The sequence below is a fragment of the Stomoxys calcitrans genome, chromosome 1, assembly GCF_963082655.1.
Source record: "Stomoxys calcitrans chromosome 1, idStoCalc2.1, whole genome shotgun sequence".
In the NCBI taxonomy this organism is placed as follows: domain Eukaryota; kingdom Metazoa; phylum Arthropoda; class Insecta; order Diptera; family Muscidae; genus Stomoxys; species Stomoxys calcitrans.
Window position 1 is genome coordinate 121,777,108 of NC_081552.1, and position 27,908 is coordinate 121,805,015.

Sequence of the window (27,908 nt, forward strand, 5' to 3'; positions counted from 1 at the left end):
TGATGTAGGTCGTTGGGGATTGACAATGGGTCATATCGGTTCAGATTTGGATATAGATCCCATATAAACCGATTTCCCGATTTGGTTTCTTGAGCCCCTGGAAGTCCCAATTTTTGTCCGATTTGGCTGAAATTGTGCACATGGTGGTCTGTTATGATTTCCAACAACTGTTCCAAGTACGGTCTATAACCTGATATAGCTCCCATATAAACCGATCTCCCGATTTGACTTCTTCAGCCCCTGGAAGCCACAGTTTTCATCTGATTTGCTAAAATTTTGCGCACATTGTTCTGCTATGACTTCCAACAACTATACCAAGTACGGTTCTAATCGGTCTATAACCTGATATAGCTCCCATATAAACCGATCTCCCGATTTGACTTCTTGAGCCCTTACAAGCTGCGATTTTTATCCGATTTGGCTAAAATTTTGCGTATATGTTCTGTTATAACTCTCAACAAATGTGCCAAGTACGGTCCAAATCGGGTTATAGCCAGATATAGCTCGCATATTTTAGCAGAATCCATGGTGGTGGGTTCCCAAGATTCGGCTCGGCACGCTTTTGCTTGTTTAGATTTGATTTTCAAAAAACATTTTGTTTTTCAAAGAAATGTGTCTCTAAAATGGGAAAATTATTTTGACAAATTTTTAAAGGTGGAACTAATGTTTCAATTTGAAAATTTAGTTTATTTTATAAACATGTTATATTTATTTTTTTTTTTATTTAAAAAAGTTTGCTATTAAATTGAAAAAAAATGATGGGGGTATACTAATTTCGTCATTCTGTTTGTAACTCTTCAAAATATTCGTCTCAGACCTCATAAAGTATATATATTCTTGATCGTTATGACATTTTATGTTGATCTAGCCATGTCCGTCCGTCTTTCTGTCGAAAGCACGCTAATTTTTGAAGGAGTCAAGCTAGCCGCTTGACATTTTGCCCAAATACTTCTTATATGTATAGTTCGGTTGGGATTGTAAATGGGCCATATCGGTCCATGTTTTGATATAGCTGCCATATAAACCGATCTGGGATCTTGACTTCTTGAGCCACTACAGGGCGAAATTTTTATCCGATTTGGCTGAAATTTTTCATGAGGTGTTTTATTATGTTTTCCAAAAACTGTTGTAAGTATGGTTGAAATTGTTTCATAGCCCTATATAGCTATCATGTAAACCGATCTGGGGTCTTGACTTCATGACCCTCTAGAGGGCGCAAATTCCATCCGATTTCGTTGGAATTTTGCATGACATGTTTCGTTATGACTTTCAACAACTGTGCAAAGTATGGTTTAAATTGGTCCATAACCTGACATAGCTGCCATATAAACCGATCTGGGATCTTAACTTCTTGAGCCTCTATAGGGTGAAATTTGGACAACGGCTTCTCCCATGACCTTCAACATACGTGTCAAATATGGTCTGAATCAGTCTATACCCTAATAAAGCTCCCCTATAAAACGATTTCCCTATTTTACTTTTTGAGCCCCTAAAGGGCGCAATTCTTATTCGATTTGGCTGAAATTTTACACAGTGACTTCTACTATGGTCTCCAACATTCATTCCATTATTGTCCGAATCGAACCATAACTTGATAAAGCTCCGATAGCATAGCAATAATTTTCTTTTATCCTTTCCTTTGTTTGCCTAAAAAGAGACACCGGGAAAAGAAGTCGACAAATGCGATCCATGGTGGAGGGTATATAAGATTCGGCCCGGCCGAACTTAACGCCTTTTACGTGTTTTTTTTTAGTTTTTGTTTTTTGTTTTCAATAACATTTTTAAAAAATCCGTCCTTTTGAAACGGAGAAAAAAAGGGTATTCCGACAACTAAAAGGTAATTTTTCTAATAGCCCAATGCTTCAGAATGCAAATATTAATTCCATATAGTATGTATGAAATAGGAATGTCGGGTGGCATAATGCTATTATTAAAGTCGCGATTGGATTTTATGTGTTGCCTTTAACATGCAATGCTCTAGAAGGATTTTTGGATTATTTAAACTATTAAATTTTTTTTGTAGCTATATGAAAATTCCAATTTTGAAACGTAGCTTTCCATTAAAGACTATTTCGCAATGCATTTATACACGATAAGACATTGTAAGACGTAGTTTTCGGTGACCGGTCATAAAGCCCACGGGACATAACGCGAAAAATTTTTGGTTGTTATGACCTACCCTGATCAATCATAACGCCCAAAATTTGTTTGGGAATTGTGGCCGCCCAAATATCGGTCAGAACGCCCATTAAACTTTTTGATCTTTTTTTTAATAATAAACCAATTTTTAATATTTTTGTAAAAATTCACAACGCCTAATTTTTATTGGCCTTTCTGTCATCTTTGTTATTGGGCGTTATGTCCGCCTGAAATGGAAATTTTCGAAATATCCAATGAATCTTTTAATTGATCTGATTAAAAAAATGATTGAAATTTCCGAAATATGCAATTAATTCTTTAATTTGATAAAAAATTTATTGCAAATATTCAAATATTATATTAAAATTTTTGCGAAAAGCTCGCGGAAATCGAGGGTGCGCCCTACCCTCGATTTCGATGCAACATGATTTACATCTCTAAAACTCTTGGAACACGAGTTTGAGGTTTATGTTTCTGTTCACGATCACTGCTTTGAAACAGAACACCTCCGGGGGTTTTTCCAAACATGCAACGGAAAATATTGTTTCCCGAATTATAAAAGAAAGATTAGCGGGGCAGGTTAAGGACTGGCTACCGACATAGATTAACAGTAATTAATATATGAGGCCACCGTAGCGCAGAGGTTAGCATGTCCGCCTATAACGCTGAACGGCTAGGTTCGAATCCTGGCGAGACCATCAGAAAAAAATTCAGCGGTGGTTTTCCCCTCCTAATGCTAGCAACATTTGTGAGGTACTATGCCACGTAAAAACTTCTCTCGCAAGAGATGTCGCGCTATAAAAAGGAGGCCTTATCATTGAGCTTAATCTTGAATCGGACTGTTCTCATTGATATGTGAGAAGTTTGCCCCTGTTCCTTAGAGAAATTAAATGTTTTTGGGCAAAATTTGCATTTGCAATGAATATATTTTTATTACAATAACTTTATGGGAAAGTAACCCCAACAGAAAAACATTTATCTATATATATAAAAGAGTTGAGTGACTGACCTAAAGCTAGAATCATAAAATTTTGCACGAATGTTGGTCTTGGGCCATAGGCACGGGATTAGGCTGGATTTGGTGATATTCGTACGTTTAGATACTAAAAAGTTCCAAAAAGTACGAAATGGTACATATTTGCCCACCGCGAAAGGAAAGGGCTAGAATAATGTTCTTAGGATCAAATTACAGAGCGTCTCGAAAAACCAAGGCATAATGAAAAAATTTTGCAAAATCGTACAGGAAGTAGGAGAAATAGTACGTTTAGTACCACACTATTTGGTACTTTCTTGTAAATTGAACTACGGCCCTGAATTTTGGAACTTAGGTACACTTTGGCAACCATAATTGGGTGACTATAAGAGTTTTTGGAAGTATGAAATGGGTGAACTTTGTACAGGGCGGATGGACAGAGGTAGAATTTTGACTTAAAAGAAATCTGGTGCAAAAGGGTAAGGGTGAAAAAAAAATGGAAAGATAGTACTTAGTTCCGCAATTGGTACCATTAAGTACTTTCATTACGGACGTAGCTAAAGGTCTAAAATTTGGCATACAGGTACAATTAGGAAAAATATAATGGGCGACTATAATCTTTTTACAATTCGTACATATTGGTACCATTTGGAACTTTCTGTGCAGATGGAGCAGGAGGACTGAAATTTGGGATGTAGGTAGAACTTAGAAATATATGAAGTCCGACTAAACGATTTTTTCACAATTCTAACATTAAGGTAAGCTATTACTGCAAGGAAGTAAGAAGGAGGTCAGTATAGCTATTGGTATCATAACGGGACACATAGAACTACGAGCTCACTTATATAAAATCAGTGCGGCAAGTGATAGCATGTGTACGGCATGTGGAGAAGATGATGAGACTTTGGAGCATTTCCTTTGTCATTGCTTACGCATCTAACAGATACAAGCACTTAGTTGGGGACACAATACCAGACTTGAACCAACTTAGAGTCGTGGCGTGGAAAACAATTAAGGATTTTGTAAGTAGTACGGAATTCCTAACTTAGATTTTCGTGATTACTTTTTTGTATTTAGAGCGCACAGCAAGCCGATTACTGGCTTAGGTGTATGTCCATAGTGGCATGGGGCGAATTAACACCCGCGCCCTCTTTTCAACCTAACCTATCATTTTGGTACCAAAATTGGTACTATTTGGTACTTTCTTTGTAGATGGAGCTAGAGGTCCGAAATTTGGAATGTAGGTACAACTAAAAAATAGATAATGGATGACTAAACGATCCATTTAAAATTCGTACATTTTGGTACCAAAATTGGTATCATTTTGTACTTTCTGTTCAGACGGATCTTGAGGTCTGAATTTTTGCACATAAATGATCTATTCAAAATTCGTACATTTTAGTAACAACATTTTTACCATTTTATACTTTCTGTTCAGATAAATCTTGAGGTCTGAAATTTGGCATGTAGGTACAAGATCGTACTATTCTCGCCATGTTCAAACGGGTGCGAACCTTTGCTGCAAGAAGGTAATGATCCGAATCTATATTCGCTCCACCGATCGATCGTACATCTAACACGCTGGATGAATGCTTTCCATCTATCACAACGTGATCAATTTGGTTTCTCGTATTTTGATCGGGTGACAGCCATGTGGCTTTGTGAATATTTTTATGTTGAAATCTGGTGCTACTAACTACAACGTTTTTTTTCGCTGTAAAATCTATCAGCCTCAACCCATTACTGGACGCTATCTCGTGGAGGCTAAACTTTCCGACTGTTGGACCAAAAATGTCTTTCTTCCCTATTTTCGCATTAAAATCTCCCAGAACGATTTTAATATCATGGGCGGGGCAGCGGTCATATTCTGTCTCTAGACGCTCGCAGAAAATATCCTTGGTCTGCTCGTCCTTGTCTTCCGTCGGGGCATTGGCATAAATAAGGCTGATGTTGACAAATTTGGCTTTTACGCGGATTGTGGCTAGCCACTCATCCACCGGAGTAAAGCTTGAGGCAAGGTGTTTCAGTCTCCGACTAACCACAAATCCACAGCCTAATTCATGCCTTGTATTATGGCAGCTATAGTATAGTTCGTCACCGTTTGGTGTTGTAGTGACGCCATTCTCAGTCCATCGCACTTCATGTAAGGCGGTTATATCTGCCTTGTACTTCTCCAATACATCCGCCAGCGCGTATACTGCACCTTTTCTATAAAGAGTGCGGACATTCCAGGTGCAGATCCGCAGTTCATGGTCCTGTTCCGTTTGCTTGGGTCGTGGACGTTGGGGGTCCGTTTTTACCATTCCTTTGTTTCTCATAGTTTTCCGGGGCGGTTTACCGGCCCAGTTCCCCAACCGCATGGGTTTTGTGACATCGCAATTATTACAAAACTTCATAATCTTATAAACTAAGTGCCTACCTAGGCTTTTGGAAGTCCTACACCAAAAAATGGGTATCAAAAACAGGGGTAGCGGAGCGGAACACTTGGATGCTAGTCTAGAATATACATTATTAAACGGCCAAGGGTTTTATAAAGGCGATATTGTGGTACATATTACGGTAAAACGGCTAAAGCGGCGAATATATACGAAAATTAATTTTTTTGTAAGGAAAAGCTATAAAAATAATATATTAATTTTCAATAAAAGAAGAAAAAGCATGGACAAAACAAATAGTTGTTGCTTTTTTTCTAAAGCATTCATTATGGATGGGGAAGAATTAGTGGTGAGAGTAAGAGAAAAAAAATGGTGCAAGAGAAAGAGTATCACTATTTAAATGAAGATGTTTAGGGGTACATTCTTTACGACTTGAGCTAAAGCGCTCACAATTGGGACTCATTTATACCTTGACAATATATATTGGGGGATTTAATGATTTTCCGATGTATTGTTATTCTTGATAATATTTGATACTTTCTTTACAGAAGGGGACAGATTTCTAAAATTTTATACGCAATTATTACAAAAATTCATAATCTTATAAACTGAGTAACTACCTAGGTTTTTGAAAGTCCTATCGCCGTGGAAATCTTCGGAATGGGGACACCTATCGTTGGACAAAAAAGTTTGTTGACTGAAGTAACAAGAAATTTAAATTTTATTGAATTGTTTTGCAAAAATGATAGGAAACGAATTTTTGCACAAATTGATAGTGAAAGCAAGATATAGAAAACCATTAGCGACGCATTATTAAAAATGTAAGCACCAGAAAGCACTTAGTGACTGTCACTATAATTAGAGACAGTATATATTCGTCCGTTAGCATGGAAATGATTCGTAGGGTGTTACACGACAATAATTTGTATGCACGAAGTCCAGGAAATTAACACTTGAAAAAAAATATATATAGTACAAAAAGATTTCAGATACTAAAATCTCACATCAATAAGCCTATTGAAAAATGGACAAACAAACAAAATTGTTTAGTGAGGTGATTATCGGTCCTGAAAACATGTAAAACGGTCGTAGAAATAATAATATAATCTTCGATAGACCACTAAGGCGGTAAAACATGGGGGATCAAATGCAATGGATCAGAGACGTTTTCCTTACTAAGGTGTTGGTCCTATATAAAGCATCGGAAATATTATAAATGCTACCAAATGCATTGAAATACTCCTAAATATTAAGCTTTCCATGAGCGCAGGTTCAAATGACTTTATCTTGTAAACTTCATCAAGATAATGACCCAAAGTATACCAGTCTTTTGGCAGTAAGGTGGTTTCAAGAAACTAATAACGACCTAATGGAATGACTTGTGTAGTCGTCGGTGCTTAATGCAACAGTGTGGTGTAACTTCAAAAATGGACATGAAGATGCACAAAGCAAAACCGAATAAAAACTGTAAGCCTTAGTGTGTTATTCAAGGCGACTGACAAAAATCCGAAAGAAAAATTCAGTCGAACCAATTTGTGAAAAAGTTTAACGCATCAAAGGTTGCCCAATAAATTACTAATTTATAAAAACTAAGGTATTTTAAAAAATTTATGCAAAAAAAGCTAGATAAAATAAGATATCTAAATTTTTTGTAACGTTTTAGTTATCACTGCTATTATTTTGACCGCCCTTTATTGAGAAGTAAACACATTTTTGGACTTTATTGCAAACACGTGAAACCTTTTACTTTTATTAAAGGTTAAAAAATAAGGGGTCATATAATACCTATAAGACTATGAAAAAATACAATATTAAGTAGCTTCACAAATTTTTTGTTTTGTGTATTGTAAAAGAGGGCATAGCGGAGCGTGCCTGTGTGAACTAGTATGTTATAACTAGATCGATACTAAAAAACGGTCCATATAATTTAATGTTTGAAGATTATTTCATGCAAATGTTGTCTGTGGCTGCGCCTCAAATGATCCATCCGCTAAGTCCAATTTTCGCAAACTCTTTCCAACATTTCGGCAGGTATCTCACGAATAAATGCTTATCTTCCAATGCGTCAATTGAAGCGGGCTTGTTTGTATAGACATGGGCTTTAACATAGCTCCACAAAAAATAGTCTAAAGCCGTTAAATCGCACGATCTAGGCGGCCAATTGATCGGTCCCGAACTTGTAATAAAATGTTCACCAAACTCGCCTCTCAATAAGACCATGGTGTGGCATGTGGCACCGCCTGTTGAAACCACATATCAAGCTCTTGCATTTTGGGGAAAAAGTTGGATATCATCTCACGGTAGCGCTCACCATTCACAGTTACGTTACCAATAGCATCATCTTTGATGACACCAGCCCATAAACCCAAACTGTAACTTTTTCTGGATGCATTGGTAGCTCTTGCAATGCTTCTGGCTGATCTTCACTCTAAAATCGAGAACTCTGCTTATTTACGTACCCATTGAGCCAAAAATGAGCTTCGTCGTAAAAGCGCGCGATGATAATAAAATACAATAATTTGCAAGCGTTGTTCGTTTGTAAGACGAGTCATGGATAAATTATAGACCAAGATGAAGATGTTTGACAGTGAAACAAAACACGAAAGTGGGTGAGCTGTTTAAACCAGTGTTGCCAAAAAGATAAAAGCTATAAATCACTTTGCATTTAAAATTGTTTAATCAATTAATTTTTTAATTGAAAATTTATTCAATTGCGATCGTAATTAAAAAAGTTCAGATTCAATTAAAAAATTATTGGATCAATCAAGTTGTTAATTAAAAACGACAACAATTTCAATCACGATCGTAATTGAAAAATTTAAGTTTCAATTAAAAAAATAATAATTGATTCAATAAATTTTTTCATAAAAAAAAAATTAATTTTCAATTAAATTTTTAATTTAAAAAATTTTCGTGATATTTTTTCTGTGTACTTTCTATTTATAAATAATACTAAAACTGCGTCTTTTATTGTATTCTTCAAGATGTTAAAAAACACCAAATATACCGTAAGCTTGCCTCAAATGCGTGTTATTCCGCCAATTGCCTTTGAAAGTTCGACAGAAGTGGCTGAAAAGAACGATGTTATTGATAATATGCCCACAACACACACGGACACTAGTGGTTGGGATGGGGATGCGGACACAAGTAGTTGGAGTACTTACGATACCAATGCACCAAAAACTCAGCGAAAGAAATTTAGATCATGTACTTCTCCACCGAAACAAACAGAAACCATCCAAAGTGGAAGCCTCGAACCACGTGACTTGTTGCAAACCCCACCAGAAAAGACAACTTTATATGCACCATCACCGGTTAAGTCGGCGTCAGCAAGAGACGTCTATAGTTTGCTTGAAAAAAAGTTATCGAATGTATGGAAGCCCTATGAAGCAGAGTCAATAGATTTTTGGGGAACAGATCAACCTAAACTGAAGCCTTTAACAACATTGGAAACAGAAAAAAAGACAAATAAGGGGAATGAAGAAAAGTCTTTAATTGATTTGCTTCGCGATGACGAAGTGATGACTAATGAAAAGAAAAACAAAAAAAATAATGATTCGAAGTCAGAATTGGTCTATAATGTTTCATTTGAACGCCACAGTGTTGAATGTCCTAATGAGAATGTTTTATTTGTTACGTTACGACAAATCTATCCCAATAAAGAAATTGGTGGATTGTGGGATCTCTTCGTCAAATGCAACGGGGACATAGATTGGGCTGTTGATATTTTGCTGAAAGAAGATGAACTTACAAGGCTTCGAGGCGACACAGAGTCAGACGAAAATATTCATTGTTCGGATACATTTACGTGTTCGTGTAACGTGGCGCCGCCCATGGATGTAGACAAAATGGAATATAAATTTTCTGAATTCACAACTTTAAAGGATTCCCAACATGCAATATCCAGCAATCGTCAAGAGCCCAATGACATTAAGCTACAAAATCGTTCGCAAAGGTCCAGATTTGTTCGTCCCCATCAAATTTTTGACCCTAGTCTGCTGGAAGTTAAAGAAGACATAGAAAACCGTTTTGTTCTCGGGGATGACCACTATTCAGAACATCTGTTGAAAATTCGAAACTTTCGCAGTACTTTGGCTTCAGGGGCAGCCACATCATCCGGTTCCATCCCCTTTTACAGTGGAGGAAATGAAGAACTTCAAAATACTATGGCTATTAATGATGGAGACGAAGATGTCGATGACAATGATGAAGATGACGATATAGGCGATTGTGACAATATATCCGATGAAATGCTTGAAATGTCGTTGGGAGAGCATTTGGTACAACAACTGCTTGAAAATTTCCGCAATGAATCCTCATTTGAGGAACGAATTCCTTCGTCATTGCCATTGAATTTAAAGGTATTTATGCCTCGATCCTTAGCTAAACAGCTATATATGTTATGGATGGAATCAGCTTATAATCATTTCGAAGAAGAACGGCAAAAGATGGTGCGCGAAGACGAGGAATTTGCCCGACTCTTGAAGCATCCAAAATATGCCGAATACAAACAATCGCCAAGTAACCTAAGAGAAATGTTGAATATTGAGTGTGCTTGGAATCTTTACAAAAGGGAAAAAGAAGAAAGTGACCAAAAGAGGATGGATATAGAAAAGCTATCTCAACCGACTGATCTAGCAGCCCATTTGACACAAATGAAACTTTGCGAAACTTTCCCCGATATACCGCGTGAAACTCTGCTTGATATTCTAACGACTACTGATAATAACTATAATGAGACGGTGGCAATTTTAAATAGTACCATAGCCGACAATACTCTTCAGGAAGATGATGGGGTAAGTTTTTTCCTATTCTATTATGTATGAACTTCTTTAGCTAGGCTTGCAAGCAAAATTTACCAAAAATTCCGGTATGGGATAACGATGAGTACCACACAGGCGGGAACTTTGAGCTTCGATCTGTGTAGTGTTCTTCGTTATCACGACGATCCTAGCTGGCAGCTACCGTGCGCGTTCACAATTGCGGATAGTGGCCTTACATTACTACGGGAGTATAGCTATCCCCGGCGCGGGATAGCTGTGAGCACCACACAGGCTTGAACTTTGAGGTCCGATCTGTGTGGTACGCACCGTTGTCAAGGGAAGCTTAGCTGCGAGCTACCGCTTAAGTCAACAAGTTGCGGATAGTGGAATGCTCCATAAAGAGTAGCTGAAACTGCAGTCGCGGAAAATCAGCGATATAGAGCGTAGAGACTCAGTGAGAGGCCGGACGGCACCTCGCATAAATATTGAGTTCCTATTATGCTCAATATGACAAGGCGAGTTATTGGTGTGTTTAAATAACCAAAGGCCACCCTGATCCCGCGGCGATCTTTCCTTTGGACCAGAACGAGCTTGCTCATATACAGGAGCTTAACGAGGACCGCCAACTCCACATGAAAATGTAGCTACAACAACAACAACGTGGTGTGCGAACATAGGCATAGGGTCACAACCGTTCTCGGACTATGTGACTCCTCCGACTCTCCCTGTGCGGCAATATACACCCAACCCCCATTATTTTCGGGCCAGTGCCGCAAAGTGTATCTTTTCTGCAATTGAATTGCAACGGTTTTCAAGCAAGATCGACGAGATAGTACATTTTATGAGTCAGAAGAGCATGTAGGCTGGCCGTGCTAGTCTCAACTTAATGTAGCTATGAGCAGGGGAGTGCTCCATGGAGACTCTCAAATCCTGAATCTTATCGATTAAATTTTCCGACCATATTGTCAGATCCAAAACCTCCTCCCTTATCCTATTAACAAATGTTGCGTTGTTACCAATATTAAGTGTTGGTAGGTCTTTAGTATTCAAGAATTCTGGGCTTGGCCCCGCTTATTAAAGTTGGTACTACCCCACGAAATGTGGTAAGAGTTCGCATCGCATACTATTAGCACCCCGGTCCGGTCTGTTTTGCCTTCCTCACCAGCCGTTGCAGAGAGGCGAAACGCAAATAAAAAATGCCATGTATGCTACATCGTCTCCCTGTCTCATCACTGTTGCATCCGACGTTGACAACTCTGGGGGAAATATATAATTTAAATTTATATAACTAATAACGCGGGTCGTCGACCGAGTACCAGTGTTAGCATAGAATAATTTTAAGTTGATATGGTTCAGCCCAGAAACTTTGCTCCGTCCCTGCACTGCCTGATGTTTTAATGTGAGGAACTTTGCCATTCCTAGCCTTCCAAATATTGAGTAAATGGACTTCTTGGGAATGGGTGATGGTCTCATCGTCTGCTTCCTATTCTTTAGGCTGCATTGAATATTGAGAGAGTCGGTGATGATCTCGTCGTTGGGTGGTGGTTGAGTCACCTGCCACTGCACGGCCTCATGTCTCAATATAAGAATCCTTGCCTATCCTAATCTTCCCAATCTTCAAAAAGACAGCCTTGCCCCCATAAAATGCCATGCCATTATTCTTAGCCAAACTTGTCACGGAGTCTTGACCACTACAGGGAGAGTTCCTTCCTCCTTCTCCTCCCCGTAGAAGACCTTCCATTTCTCCGCAAAGAAACCTTGATATTGCTTGGCTAAAAATCCCAGCATGCGTTCCGTCACGAATTTGCTGCCCCACTCCTTGATGAAAAGACCGTCGCCTTTGTGAGCTGGGGAATGTCCAGTGGACATTGTCCATCTTTCTCCCCTAGTCGAACTACGCTACGTCGGAAGTATCCACACTCCCTGGTAGGTGGATACTTCCAACGTGTTTTTTACGGCGTTACAAAATAACTCCCCAAAACTGAAAATAGAATAAATCCCTAAAATTGGGGCGTAATTTCATAATGAAATAACTCCCCACAATTGAAATGAAATAATTCCCCCGTAAATGAAATAAGTCCTCATAGGTTAGGTTAGGTTGAAAAGAGGGTGCAGATATTAATCCGCCCCATGCAACTATGGACATACACCTAAGCCAGTAATCGGCTTGTAAAGTAACATCTAAAAAGAAAGTGTTAAGTTAGGAATTCCGTGCTACTTACAAAATCCTTAATTGTTTTCAATACCACTCCCCTAAGTTGGTTCATTTATGATATTGTGTCTCCACCAAAGTACCGGTATCTGTTGGACGCGAAAGCCAGGCAATGATATAGGAAATGCTCCAACGTCTCATCATCTTCCTCTCATGCTCTACCCATGCTATCACTTGACGCACCGATTTTACATAAGTGAGCTCGTAGTCCTATGTGTCCCGTTATGATACCAATAGCTATACTGACCTCCTCCTTGCTTCCTTTCGGTAATAGCCTCGTCTTCTCACGATCTGGATCCACCCATTTCGCTGTTCCACAATGTTGCATGCGCATTCGTCGCCCACTCTCTTAACTCGGTCTGCGTCGACCCGAAAGGCTTCGGGTTAACCAAGTTTATTGACGGCAGTCCTCTGGCCTTCACCGCCAAATCGTCTGCCCTTTCATTTCCCCTTACTCCGTTATGGCTCGGCACCCAAACGATGCGGATTTTGCCATTCTCAGAGAAGGCGTTAATCTCATTTTTACACTGCAAGACTGTTCGTGACCTTACCGTCCTGGTTGTTATTGCCCTTATGGCAATTTTACTGTCGGTAAAGATGTTCACACTTGACGTCCTAGCGTTAGCACCACACCACTTCACGCATTCCGTGATCGCCCGGATCTCCGCCTGCAGGACCGTATTAAGGCCAGGCAGTCTAAAACAGATCTCAGTCCCTGGGTTCCCAATGTAAACCCCCAGGCCCACTCTGTCCTCTAGCTTTGATCCATCCGTGTAACATGATCTTCCAGATGGCAATACTAAGGTCCCGTCAATATAAGACTGTGCCGATGGCAGCAGTGCCTCGCACTCGACTTCAAGGTTCATCTCAGGTATCCGATCGGAAACCTCTTCGCTTCCTTCCAGGTTTCCAATCGTCGCCTCGATAATATCCCGATGGTATGAGCTGCTCCCATCCTCAATCGATTCTCCCATCGCTTTAAGTCTCATAGCCGCAGTGGCTGCCTCACACTTAATTTGTATGTCAATGGGTCGAATATCTAGAATAGTCTCCAGTGCCCTAGTGGGCGTGGTCCTCATCGCTCCACCTATGCCAAGACAACATGTTCTCTGAACCTGTTGGATGGTCCTTATGTTGCACTTTTTCTCCATAGCAGCCCAACAAACTACTGAGTCGTAAGTAAGTATTGGTCTAATCACGCTCCTGTAGAGCCAGTGGACTATCCTAGGATTCAGGCCCCATTTCGAGCCTACGGCCCGTCTACATAGTGTCCAACATCTGTGAGCCTTCTCAGTACGCTCCTGAATGTGACACTTCCAATTCAGTTTCCTATCCAAGATCACTCCTAAGTATTTGACCTTGTCAGATATCGAAATCGTCTTCGTCTTCCTCGTGAACAGGCATTTTTCAGCTCGTTCGGATCCTCACCCCTTAGAAGTATTATAACATCGTCTGCATAGCAGACGGGTTCAAATCCCTCCTCAGTCAGCAATAGGTCATTTATGGTGGTCACCTATAGGAGTGGCGATAAAACGCCCTCCCCCCCCCCCCCCCCCCCTATGGCGTGCCCTGTGCTACTTTCTCCCATATATTTATGCCATGCGACACACAATTTATCCACCTGTTTCTTAGCATATGCTTTATCCAGTCTCTAAGGACCGGGTCCCCCCGGTACTGTTCTAAGGATTGAATCAATGTGGCGGTCCGCACATTGTTAAAAGCCCCCACGATGTCAATGCATACCGCTAGTGTGTACGTATTGGCATCGAAGGATTCTTCTATTTTATGCACAACCTCGCTTGGGTATAAACACCACCCTTGCCTCCTGCCAGGCATTCGGAGTATCTGAAAGTCCTATGCACGCTGTGAAAATTTTGGCCAGACAAGGCGCTAGATGGTCTGACTCTTTCTGTAGTAACGTCGGAAATATTCCATCAGGTCCGGGTGACTAAAATAGTTTGAAGCTCCTCAAGGATTTCTTCACCATAAATTCCGTTATTATAAACCTTCGATCAACGTCATTATTCCAAGATTCCGGTATCTTCGTGAGTCCTTTGGTATCCAGTGGAAAATGGGTTTTCATCAAAAGCCCTAACTTCTCCTCCGTTGTCTCTGCTCTCACTCCCATGTCGTCTACTAAAGTTTCAGTTTGGACATGGGTTTTTGAGAGAAACTTTTTTATCTTGACGGCGTCATTAACGCTAACGACCTGTTCGCAGAAAAGCTTCCAGGAGGCTCGTTTTGCCGCTCTGGTAATCTTATTGTATTCCTTGAGCCCAATAAACTTCCGCCTTTTTACGACGTGCTCTGTTAAAAAGTCTGCGGACCTCTTTCCCAATATTGCGAATCTCCCCGGTCATCCAGGGTTTTTCTTGGGCTGATTTCCTTTCTCGAAGAGGACAACTGTCTTCGAAGGACCCCACCAGTGCAGTCGTAATCCTGTTGACATTTTCGTCAATGTCTTCTATGCTTGGACAATCTAATTTGTCTTGCCCAAGTCTTCTTCTGAGTCCAGTTGGTTTTCAACTTATTCCGGAAGTTTTTCGCATTCGGCGCTGGCCGTGCTATTCTAAACCTTATGTAGCGATGGTCAGAGAGAGAAAGAGTATTCTATGGAGACCCTCTAATCCTGAACCTCATCGATTAGATATTCCGAACATATCGTCACATCTAATACCTCCTCCCTAATCCTATTAACAAAGGTAGCGGTGTTACCAATATTAAGTGTTATTTGGTCGTTAGTATTCACGAACTCTGCCAGGGCTTGGACCCGCTTGTTAGTGTTAGTACTACTCCACGAAATGTGGTGAGAGTTCGCATTTCCTCACCAGCCGTTGCAGCTCCGACGTGGGTGGCGGTGTCGGAGAGTCGAAAGGTCGTTAAAGTGATGCCAGGTGTGCTCCACTGTCTCCCTGTCTCACCACTGTTGCTTCCGACGTTGACAACTCTGGGGAAAATATATAATTCAAATTTTTATGACAACGCAGGTCCTCGGCCGAGCACCAGCTTTGGCATAGAATAATTGGTAGTTGATATGGTTAAGTACAGAAATTTTGTTCCGGGTCGTCCATGGCTCCTGAATTAAGGCAATATGAACCATGCCCTTTCTGATTTTCTCTATCAGAGCTTGTGTAGCAGTCTCGCTCCGGTGAAGGTATATCTGGATTACCTCAATCATTGGTCTTCCAGTAAATGGGCATCTTCGGAGTAGGTGATGATCTCATCGTCTGCTCCCTGTTCTTTGGACTGCATTGACTTTCCTGTCACTGCACTGCCTGATGTCATCGTTTTAAGTCCTTTGTCTAGTCTAGTCTTCCGACTTTTTATAAAGTCGGTAATGGTTCCATCGTCGGGTCCCTGTTCGTCAGGTTGTATTGGGTTTCCATTCCCTGTACTGCCTGATGTTTTAAAGATGATTTAATTATATTGGTGGTTTTAATTGGAAGGTTTTCCTTATCTCTCAATTTTTCTAAATTATATGTAAAAACAACTTTGTCGCATATTTTTTCAGTTTTGTATCAGATCTTGCATTTGATTGTAGGTCATTATTTTGAGAACTTCCAGAGTAATTCTTTCTTCTGAAAAATAACAACAACACACGTAATTATCTAAAATTAATAAAAAAAATTTAAATAAAAGATAAGATAAAATTAAACAAGTTCGTTATTATACACTTACCTTTCAAAGTCGCGATTATGTGTTCCAAAGTTCCAGGAAATAATTCATTGTTATGTTTTTATGTGAATTTATAAAAATCAATGTTTATACATATCAATTCTTTAAAGCGAAGCAAATATTTGCCTGCAGTTTTTATTACAGTGACAAATCAATTTATTGACTTTTAGTACTTTAAATTGACTTAAATCACTTGGATCAATTTCGAATGCCCCAAAATGTCCCAAAAATAAAATACTTTAATTTAATTGGCTATGACAGAACATTTGTTCCACTTGCCGAACGTAGAATAGCGTTCCAAGCTCCTCAATCTTCTGCGCTCATTCTAAAATCTCTGACAACAAGTTTCGAGGTGTCTCCCTTAATCGTTCCATCGGGCTTTTGGTCTTCCCGGTTTGCGTATGCCACCGTGTATGCGTTCAAAGACATCTTTGCTGGAGCTTCTTCATCCATTTTGACAACATGACCTAGCCAACGCAGCCGTTGTATTTTGATGCGTGTAACTTGCTATAGTCGTCATACAGATCATACAGCTTGTGGTTCATACGTCGCCTATATTCTCCATTATCGCAAACTGGTCCATATATTTTAGGAAGAATCTTTCTCTCAAATACTCCAAGCATTGCCTCATCTGGTTTCACAAGTACCCATGCTTCAGAACCATATAACAGCACGGGTAGTATCAGTGTCTTGTATAGTGTAATCTTCGTCTGTCGAGAGGTGGCCTTGTTTCTAAACTGCTTACTTAGTCCAAAGTAGCATCTGTTTGCCAGTATTATTATCTGCTCGGTTGTGCAAGGCTTTTTAGGAGTTGAAACCATCCATTTCGTCTTATCTCCATTTACTGCCAGACCCATTTTCACTGACTCTCTTTTGATTCTTTCAAAGGCTGCCGTTACTACTTCCGGTGATCGACCTATGATATCGATGTCGTCGGCATAGGCGAGTAGCATGTGTTCTCTTGTGATTGGCGTGCCATATCTATTCACATTTGCATCTCGTATAATCTTCTCCAACAGGATACTAAACAGATCACACGATAGGCTGTGTCTGAAACCTCGATTGGTATTAAATGGTTCGGAGAGATTCTTTCCTCTTCTTACTGAGGAACGCGTATCAGCAAGTGTCATCCTGCAGAGTTTTAATAATTTTGCAGGGATACTAAACTCAGACCTTTGAACGTAAAGAAGTATCAAAGGCGGTTTTGTAGTCAACAAAGAGATGGTAGGTGTAGATTTGTCCTTCTCGGGTCTTTTCCAGGATTTGGCTTAGTGTGAATATCTGGTCGAGGGTGGATTTACCAGGCCTAAGGCCGCATTGGCCCAATTATCCCATAGACTTTAGGTTTTAATCTTTCACACAGTACGCTCGAGAGTATCTTGTATGCGATGGGGAGGAGACTTATTCCTCTGTAGTTGGCACGTTCCGTCTTGTCTCCTTTCTTGTTTACGGGACATAGTATGCTGAAGTTGAAATCATCGGGTATGCGATCTTCTAGACAGATTGCGCAGATAAGCTGATGCATACGCCTTATCAGCGTGTTGCCTCCGGTCTTAAACAGTTCAGCGGGTAACCCGTCGGCTCCTGCTGCCTTGTTGTTCTTTAGTCAGATCACTGCTACTTGGACCTCATTCTGACAAGGAGGTAAACATTCTATACCATCATCAGGGATTGGTTCTGCGGTATCCTCGTCGGCGCCAATATCGGACACAAGCAGTTGGGTAAAATGTTCTTTCCATATCCTCAGCATGTTATCTGTGTCAGTTACCAGATTTCCTTCTTTGTCCCTGCAGGAGGATGTGCCTGCACCAAAGCCATCTTCTTTTGAATTCTTTGGTAGAATTTCCGGACTTCATTCTTCGCTCACACTTACGTCTTTCCATTTGCTTTTTCTTTCTGCGGAATAGACGTTTCTCCTCTCTCATTTTCCCCCGATACCTCTCTTTCATCTGGTGCGTTGCTACTGATTGCAGGGTTGCTCTATATGCCGCATTCTTGGCTTCAGTAGCATCTCGTCACTTTTGGTCGTACCATGGGTTTCTTGAGAGAGGCTTCCGGTACCCATGTACGGATTTCGCGGCATTTCCATGGAGTGGGCAAAGGTCTGCCACTGCGCCATTTTATCATCGGAACAAGAAGTGCTTTCATCAAGCAGTTGGGTTAGTCGATTGGAGTATGCCGTTGCCATTTTCCGTGCAGTGTCAGATCGTACTTTCGCTCCACGGATCGATCATACATCCTACACACTGCATGAATGCCTTCCATCTATCACAACGTGATCAATTTGATTCCTCCTGTTTTGATCGAGTGACAGCCATGTGGCTTTGTGAATATTTTTATGTTGAAATCTGGTGCTACTAACTACGATGTTTTTTGTCGCGTTGAAATCTATCAGCCTCAACCCATTACTGGACGTTATATCGTGGAGGCTAAGAATTCCGACTGTTGGACCAAAGATGTCTTTCTTCCCTAACATGGCGTTAAAATCTCCCTGAACGATTTGAATATCATGGGCGGGGCAGCGGTCATATTCTCTCTTTAGGCGCTCGTAGAAAATATCCTTGGTCTGCTCGTCCTTGTCTTCCGTCGGGGCATGGGCACAAATAAGGCTGAACTTGACAAATTTGGATTGTGGATAGCCACTCAACCACCGGAGTAAAGCTTGAGGCAAGGTGTTTCAGTCTCCGACTAACCACAAATCCACAGCCTAATTCATGCCTTGTATTATGGCAGCTATAGTATAGTTCGTCACCGTTTGGTGTTGTAGTGACGCCATTCCCAGTCCATCGCACTTCCTATAAAGAGTGCGGACATTCCAGGTGCAGATCCGCGAATCATGGTCCTTTTTTCGTTTGCGTGGGTCGTCAACTTTGGGGAGGTCCGTTTTTACTATTCCTTTATTTCTCATAGTAGTTCTCATAGTTTTCCGGGGCGGATTACTGCCCCAGCGCCCCAACCGCATGGGATTTGTGGGATCGCACATGTATCCCTCGTTGTGGCGAGCCGCTTGCTCCAAGATCCGACGCTCGCCTCCAGCCGCCCCTAACCTGGGAACAGACGCTGATGTTGGCCATTGGTTATTTGAGGGCGCCAAAACTTACCTTGTCATCTCAAGTATCACTGGCACTCAGTATTTAATTAAGAGTCAGTGCCACCTGACTCCTCACTGAGACTCTCCTCTCGAAAATCGCTGAGTGCCGGCGGCCATAACCTGTGGACGCGCCTGTGGTAGCTTTCAGCTAAGCTTCCCGTGATAACGATGGACACCACACAAGTCGGAGCCCAAAGTTCCTGCCTGTGAAGCGCTCATAGTTATCCCGTATCGGCCGGGCCAAAAGCAAAATAATTTTAAGTTTTTAACTAAACAAAAATATTTCATTTTCAATAACAACAACATTAACAATTGTAAGGAGAATATAATCGAAATTATAGTTTTTAGAGCGCACAACAAGCCGATTACTGACATAGGTCTAATCGAAATTTACTGTTGCCACATAGAAATTTACTTTGTACTTAACATCTTATATACGACATATATTTTCAAATCATCTGCTGGTCTTTTTAGTAAACAACTAATATATTTCAATAAATGTGTGTCAACTCTATTTTTTTCTAGACTTGTAAGTGAAGTACCTTTTGTTTCCTCGGACAAAAAATTTGCAAACTCATACTGGTACTTTTTAGCTACCGAAACAGACACATTTTTTCGAGATGTAATTGCGTGTGTGTACATTTTAAAATGTCTGTTTTGCCTCATATGAAAACGACCAAAATTTTCGAACCGGTCCGCAAGCTTTTCTTCTGGATAATGCAAGAGGATATGAAATTTTGACTTTAAAGTGTCATTAAATAATAATTTAAAGTACAGTTTGTTATATTTTTTAATGATTGCTTCAAAGGACTTAATTAAAAATTAATCAATTTGGAATTTTAAAACACATTCAACAATTTCAATTAATAATAAAACAAATTTCCAAACTTCATCATTTTGTGGAACTTTATCTCCAATCATAATTGGAAAGCACATAACAAAGGTTAACATTTCCCTGGCGGACATTTTAAAGTGACGACTTTTAAGATGGCTACTTATTATGTCTGGAGAGATATTTTGATATTTCCATTTCTCCATATTCGAAAGTTTTTTTTTCGCTCATTTTAAAGTTTTAAGCCTAGTACTGACTTCGAGTTTTCGTTCGAGCAAGTGTCAAAACGCCCTATAAAAAAAAAATTTCGTTAAATGACTACGAAATTTTTTCAAATAAGCAGTACTAAGTTCTTTTTACGAAATGATTTCATCATGTTGATAGCAACATTGTCATATTTCGTAGGTTTTAAATGTACTTGTATATTAATTCTAGCGAACGATGACAATTAGCTATTTACAAAAATTGTTAGTTTCAAATTGTTAACAAATGTGGTTATTTTACTTGGTGTTGTATTTTTTTGGGTAGAGATATTCTGGATAATGAAAGACACTGCATCTTGGACTTGGACCAATCTCTGTTAAAAGAGGGACCGGAGAAGTTCGGGACGCTTCCAGCCCAAAGTTACCTCTCCGGGAAGACAAACTCCAATTCGCCATTGAAGAAAGATCCGCCCGGTATACAATCCGTTGCGTCGCCAATGCCCCGTCGTCGTCCCACGCCATCGGTCTTCCGCAGAACAAACGAATGCCCGAAATCCGAAGAGTACCATGTCCCTAACTACATCAGTCAGAAGGCAGACCTCAACAACACGCCCTCCGCGTGCAAGTGCAAAGGTCTCAGAGTACCGCATTCAGTGCTGCTCTCGGAGCACTTATTATCCGATTTACCTGAAATTTTGTACGACGGATCCTCTCATGACCATCAGCATACGTGTTTATTATGGTCTGAATCGGTCTACAGCCCGATACAGCTCCTATATAAATCGATCTCTCTATTTTACTTCTTGAGCCCCCAAAGGGCGCAATTCTTATTCGAATTGGCTGACATTTTACACAGGTCTCCAACATATAGTTTAATTGTGGTCCGAACCGGACCATATCTTGTTTTTCATTAAGAATTTTCATAACATTTATTATTTCTTTATTAATATAATAAAGCTGTTCATAATATTTATGAACAAAAGGTTATGAAACCCGATCATTACATTTATGAACGAAAATTCGTTCTGTGTAGCAGCCTCGGTCGGTAACAACCTTCACTGCGAGATCTTAGGTGAATTGTGTTCGCTTTAGAGAAGGTAGATGAGAAAAAGATCACGGAGAAACACAAACAGAGATACATCTTACCGCGGTGCAAAAGAAGAAATTCTCATCGGCGAGAGTATGGTGCAGTCAGCCAATTCAAGCCTCCACAAAGGCAACGACCTTCACCCACTCCCATTATAGCCAATAGCCCCAAAAGATGAAGTAAACTCCCTTCTTGCGAAGTTTCTCTGGTTACAATCTTCCTTAACTTCCCGCCTTTCAGCGTCGCATTATCACAATTTACCAGAGCATCATGTATAGTCTCCTAGTTCACGTTATTAAAAGCTCCTTTCATGGGGTCAAGTATACTCACACAGCTCTTAGCTCTTAGATATTTACCTGCCTTTTTAAAGTAGTCTATCCGTTTAAGTATGCAAGATATAATCTTCAAATATTTTGATTAATATTTTATTCCATAGGTTGAACAGGGGAATACAGGTGCAATTTTCAATCGTTATCAACATTCCCGCCATAGCACCTGTGATAGCAACGAAAATAACAATGATGAAACGTCATGGTCACCGGAAAATGCAAAACGATTGGCTCTTAAAGAATTCGAAGAAGCGCGAAATTTAGCTGCCCACCATTGTCAGCTTAGAGCTGAATGCTATCAGAAGGCTAAGGAAGCTATTCAGGCAGGAAACGGTGGCGCTGGCATCTACTACTCCCAAATTGCTAATTTACATAAGCAGAAAATTGATATGTATAACCACCGAGCCGCAAATTGCATTATTAATGTTCACAAATATACACAAAGTAATCCAGACCACTTGGACCTGCACTACCTACACTTGGCGGAAGCTATGGGTTGCTTGGACCTCTTTTTAGATCGTCACATTACCTCTTTAAGAATGGCTTCGCGAAATTATAAATATGTGTTTATAATCACCGGTCGTGGAAAACACAGTGCGGGAGGAATTTCTATTATAAAAAGTAAAGTAAAAGGCAGATTAGAGGAGCGGTGTCTTAAGTAAGCATAAAAATTTTCCATTTATTTCAATTCAGATTGATGACATTTATCACTATTTTAAACAGATGGAATGAAGTAAATCCAGGCCTGCTGAAAGTGAAGGTATTTTCCAGTTCACGCCATTCGCAGAATTTCTGATTAAAACAGGTATAAAATTTCTGCAAATTGTCGAAAAATTCCCTGCAACCAAAAATGTTTATGTACAAAGTTAAACTAAGAGTTTAGGTATAAAGATGGAATGTGTAAAAAACATTTATCCCATGGGTCTTTTAATTTTCGTCACGTTTTTACCTGTTTCGTTAATGGTTTTAGTTATTATTATTTTGTTAATAACTTTTACATGTAACTGGCATAATTTTAAACATAATTTGTGTAATATATCAATTTTTATATAAAAATAAAAGTATTTCCACCATACTATTTTGTGAAATCCCCGAAAGTTTCAGATATCACTGCAAGGCCTACTAAATACTCCGCATTAGCGGCAGGCAGATTATATAATCATACTGAAAAATAATTATGTATGTTATAAAACATGTTTAATCCTTTTCTAAACTCAAGGACAATGTATTTAGTTGTTGTAGCCACTTTTCCTTGTGGAGGTGGCGATCCTCGTCAATTTCCTGTAGGTGAGCAAGCTCGTTCCGCTCCAAAAGACTGATCGCCGCGGGAACAAGTTAGCTCTCAGCTAACCTGTGCAACGGGTGTAATCTACAGGTTTTGAATAGTGGAATGCTCCGTACGGAGTAGCTGCAATGCAGCCGCCGACAATCAGCGGTACCTAGTGGAGAGTCTCAATGAGAGGTCGGGCGGCACCGGCTCTTGCTTAAATACTTGGCGCCTCTAAATAACCAGTGGCCATCATGTTCCCTCGGCGGTCTGTCGTACAGACGAGAAGGAGCTTGCTCATCTATAAGAGCTTGACGAGGATCGCCACCTCCACATGCAAATATGTTGTAGCCAGTTATTGGCGCCTTTAAATAACCTATGGATCGGAACGAGCTTGTTCACCTATGTGGCTACAACAATAACAACGACAGCTACGGTCAAAATAATAACAGCGCAGCAAAATATAACATCCGTTAAAGGTAGTGAGCTAAAATGTGTCACGACTTCACCTATAGAACGATGAAACGATAGGTTGGAGCGTCGGGTTAGTAGCCCATCACCCGGTAAACTTAAAGAACGACCCCCGCAACCATTTTAAGGACCATAATTTGCGTATCTGCACCTGGAATGCACGCACACTTTATAAAGAGGATGAAGTGTATGCGCTGGCGGGTGTATTGGAAAAGTACAGTGTTGACAATACTGCCATACAGAAAGTTCGATGGCTCGGGAAGGGCTCTACAACAACCCCGAGTGGTGACGCCCTATATTATAGCTGTCATGAAAAGAGACATGAATTTCGCTGTGAATATGTGCTAGTCGGAGACTGAAACACGTGTCTCCGGTAGATGAGAAGCTAGCCACAATCCGCATAAAGGCCAAATTCTTCAACATCAGGCTTATTTGCGCCCATGCTCTGAAATAAACAGCGTACTCAACGACCATAAGCGGCATTTGTGGCTGGAACACTTGGAACAACATAACTTAGGTACCGGTTTAGGCTAGCTGTGGTCTACTCTTAAGTCACTTTCGAACCTCGAACAGGAACTCAATCACTTTTGACGACGTAACTATGACTGATCCGAAGAGGTGCGCCAGCTTGTTCAACAGTTTGTTGTGTTCTATCTTTCGTCTGCTTGATTCTGTTGAGTGTCAAGATCCAGGAACTCAGCGACTAAGATGGGGTGCGTCCAGAGGGATCTGGGTCTGAGTCGAGTGAGTCTGGCTGGGCAGTTAAACAGGTGACGTGTATCGTGTGGTCCCTGGTCATAATCGGCACATACATCTTGCACGACGGCATCAATCCCTGCTCTGTAGGAGTTGAGGTGGCTGCATCTGCCGGATCGTAATTGAGCCAGAACTACTCTGGTTTGCCGGGCAAGGTCAATTTATTCAGGTGCAATGGGAGGCGGTCGTTTTCCAAGGACTACATTCACCCGGTAGCTATTTATCGCATCTGCGACCGTGTCTGCATGAATGTTGTCTAGACCTGCTTAGTGTGCTGCTTGATCTAGAGGTTCTCTCTTGTAGCGCTGAACCTCACATTCTAGATCATGTACATCTATCTACCTTAAGGCTTCTGGGCGGTGGATATCTATCTACAAGATGATGATTTGGATGGTCTCTGCGATAGCATCCCAAAAGATATTGCTTAGACAGCATGTAGTCGAGGACTGCATGGGACAGCAACTGCTTTGCATGCCATCACCGCACACATTTGCCGTCGCTTCAATCAGCCCAGTCCATGTGATAGGACGGTCCTCGTGGCACTGGACCTATCGAATACATTTAACACGGTCAGCCATGCCGAACTATTTGAGAACATCGCCAACACGTCCCTCCAGCCAGGCCTGAAACGCTGGCGAATTACCTGTGTGGTCGTCAGTCATATTTGGAATTTGAGGATAAGAAAACGAAGCAGCGTAGAGTGAAACAGGGAATTCCTCAAGACGGGGTGATATCTTCGGCACTGTTTTACCTCTACCTATCCTCCATTACGATAAGGTCAAAAGTAGAAACAAGGTCCTCAAGTCACTTGCCGGCAGCACTTGGGGTGCTGACAAAGAAACCCTTGGCTGTCCTAGAGGCGACGGAATCCACATACTTTATTTGTCCTCTTTCACATAAAACAGCAATTTATAGCGTAAAAAGAGTAATATATCGTTAAAAACAATTTCATATTGTTTAGAACGTGTTTTATTTATTTTTTTTTAGTAGGAATAACTTTTGCTTTGTTTACATTTGAGGTGGCAACATATGATCGGGGTATCGATTTTTTCTTCCACGAAATCAATGACTCTGAAAAAATTACGATCGTAAGCCATGGTCCAATTTGTACTTACGGAACGAAATCAATCTTCGAACAAAAACTCGCTCGATAGCGGATGCGAGATAGGTATCCACCGCCCAGAAGCCTTAAGGTAGATCTACGATCCGGCAGATGCAGCCGCCTCAACTCCTACAGAGCAAGGATTGATGCCGACGTGTAAGATGTATGTCCCGATTGTGACCAGGGACCAGGGTAAATCCATTATTGACTAAATATTTACACTGCGCAAAATCGCGGAAAAGACCCGAGAAGGGCAAATCAACACCTATCATCTTTTCCTTGACTACAAAGCCGCCTTCGACAGCCCTATACGTTCAGCCCATGTCTGAGTTTGGTATCCCTGCAAATCTGATAGGACTTTACAAGTTGACGCTTGCTGGGAAATAACCTTTTCAAACCGTTCAATATCAGACGAGGTTTCGAGAGGAAGACAGCCTATCTGTGATCTCTTTAATATCCTACTGGAGAAGATTATACGAGATGCAGGTGTGAATAGATGTGGCACGCTACTCACAATAGAACATACGCTTCTTGTATGTTTTATAAAATTTGATTTTTTACTTGGCTCTGACTTGTTAAAAACGGTTTTGATAAATATTGTTTAAAACATTTATTTGACTACGATTTGGTGAGCAAGCATGTCTTTTTGTATTGTGGGTTTCGAATGGCGGTGCTTATCAGGCACTAAAAGCCAGGTTAGTAACGATCTCAATATATAGACCCAAACTACATTCAAGGTAAGTGGCATCTCATACGCTCCAAGACATCGTAGCTTGTAGTCAAAACGATACTGCTCCAGAAAACGGCAAAAAAACAGCTCCACAGCCAATATTACAGCTGCATCTAAAATCATATATTGATGTTCGCTTCCAATATTAAAGCTATAAGCTCTCTATATACACCAGAATCCTTTGGCAACAGTAAGCTTTCAATATCATTGTGTCAAACTTTATACACTCAAAAATGGCATGGTGGCTGGTTCCAGGTCTCCAGCACCTATTACAAATGAGTGCGAGGATCACCCCAATCCTATGGAGATACATTTTACCACACGCATGACCCGTGTGTAGCCTGTTTATAATCTTCGTTTGACTCGAGCTATGATTTTTTTTGAGAAACCAAGGTTTCTCAGCAACATCCTCATACAGACGATAGAATGACTGAGCTTTCTCCCTAGAGAATTTTTTCTTTCGTTCGTTCCCACGCGACCGAGGGGGCCACCTCCCATTACGTAGGGATGCGTACACCCCCAATGGAGGGTTAGGGTAATACTGGCTACAGAAATTTCAGTCAGTGAAACACTATAGTTACATTACACACAACTGAAAGGACAATAAGATGAACAGCCCTCTCTGGAAGCTTTTACAACAAACTACAAACTTTATTACATGAATAGGATCGGTAAAGGATATATTACTATAAAATTTGTTATATACATCACACAAAGGACGAAACAGATTGTTTAATTCGTAATTAGATCTCACTGAAGGTAGTGTAAGAGGTATGTAATGCCGAGTATTTCGGAGAGGGAAATTAAAATTTAATTCGCCAGGTTAGAATTGGGAATCATTCTGACCACGCAATAATTTCACAATAAATACGTCCCTAAGCATCAAGCGCCTCCTTTCGAGCGTTGATAAGTCGATAAGTTTCAAGCGGTTCTCGTAGGAGGAAACCCAATTCCATGGTAAGCCCTTAAGCGCAAAAAGAAGAAATTGTACCTGGACACACAACCGTATTCCAATGTAGGCCGAACTAAGCTTGTAAATAAACGTTTGGTCACATAAGGATCATCAAACTCCTTGGACCACCATTTTATAAAACCCAACAACCCAAATTAAAACGTAATCTACCATCCAAAATGACACCATGATCAGTAAAGGAATCTACGTTATCCAATTTAAAAGAACCTATGTAATAGTCACCTAGAATAGGTCTAACCCTGAAAAGAGAACCCAACTATAAAACAGCTTTCTCTGGGATATCTCTGTGGCCCGGCACCCAGAACAGGTGAATTTTGAACTGTTGAGCCATCTCGTTGAGAGATCTGCGACAGTCGAGGGTGGTTTTTGCGTTTAGAAATATGTGTGTGTTGTAATGACATTATCAGCCCTATTCTGAATAACAATTCCCTGGGAGTTTATTCCCTATTCCATTTTCCCCTATTGTGAATTACAATTTATTGGGAGTTTTTTTCCCTAATCCCTTTTCCCTTAATCTAAACAAACTTCGAAAAAAGTAAAAAAATAACTTCCAGGGAAAAATGGTTCTCCCGGTTTAAATATGTCATGTACCTACCATAGAAGATTTTCTTAAGTTTTTCAATTTTATTAGCACTCCGTTCCGAGTTGGATACTAAAAGGATGTCCCTTATCATTGAGCTTAAAGTAGAATCGGACGGCACTCAATATTGTGCAAAAAGTCTTCTGCCTGTTCCTTAATGGAATGTTCGTGGGCAATTATTCAAATATACTTGGCGCCACATTTGGGAGCCAAAATGACAAATCGGCCGCCGCCCGGAAATGTTGATTAGATCTTCAATTTATAGCCCCATAAAAGTAGGCCTTTAGATAAAACGGCGTATCAGGCAGACCACCACAGCATTTATGACGACGAGAAGAAGCAAACCTCTA

General features: G+C 40.5%; 1 protein-coding gene and 1 long non-coding RNA gene across 2 annotated transcripts in view; one reads left to right on the plus strand and one right to left on the minus strand.

The window, feature by feature from the left end:
- The window catches only part of LOC106094824 (uncharacterized), a 71,271-nt gene extending 48,504 nt beyond the window's left edge, over positions 1–22,767 (plus strand). Inside the window, exons 3-5 of the mRNA XM_059360899.1 lie at positions 8,472–10,283; positions 21,787–22,337; positions 22,403–22,767. Coding sequence (XP_059216882.1) covers positions 8,472–10,283; positions 21,787–22,337; positions 22,403–22,475 — 2,436 coding nt within the window. The 3' untranslated portion in view covers positions 22,476–22,767. The remainder of the gene's footprint in view (positions 1–8,471; positions 10,284–21,786; positions 22,338–22,402) is intronic.
- On the minus strand, positions 15,879–16,448 carry LOC106094825 (uncharacterized). The gene is made up of 2 exons (XR_001222642.2): positions 16,141–16,448; positions 15,879–16,070 (listed from the first exon to the last, which is right to left on the minus strand). It is a non-coding gene; the product is annotated as an uncharacterized LOC106094825 (long non-coding RNA).
- Positions 22,768–27,908: the final 5,141 nt, after the last annotated feature.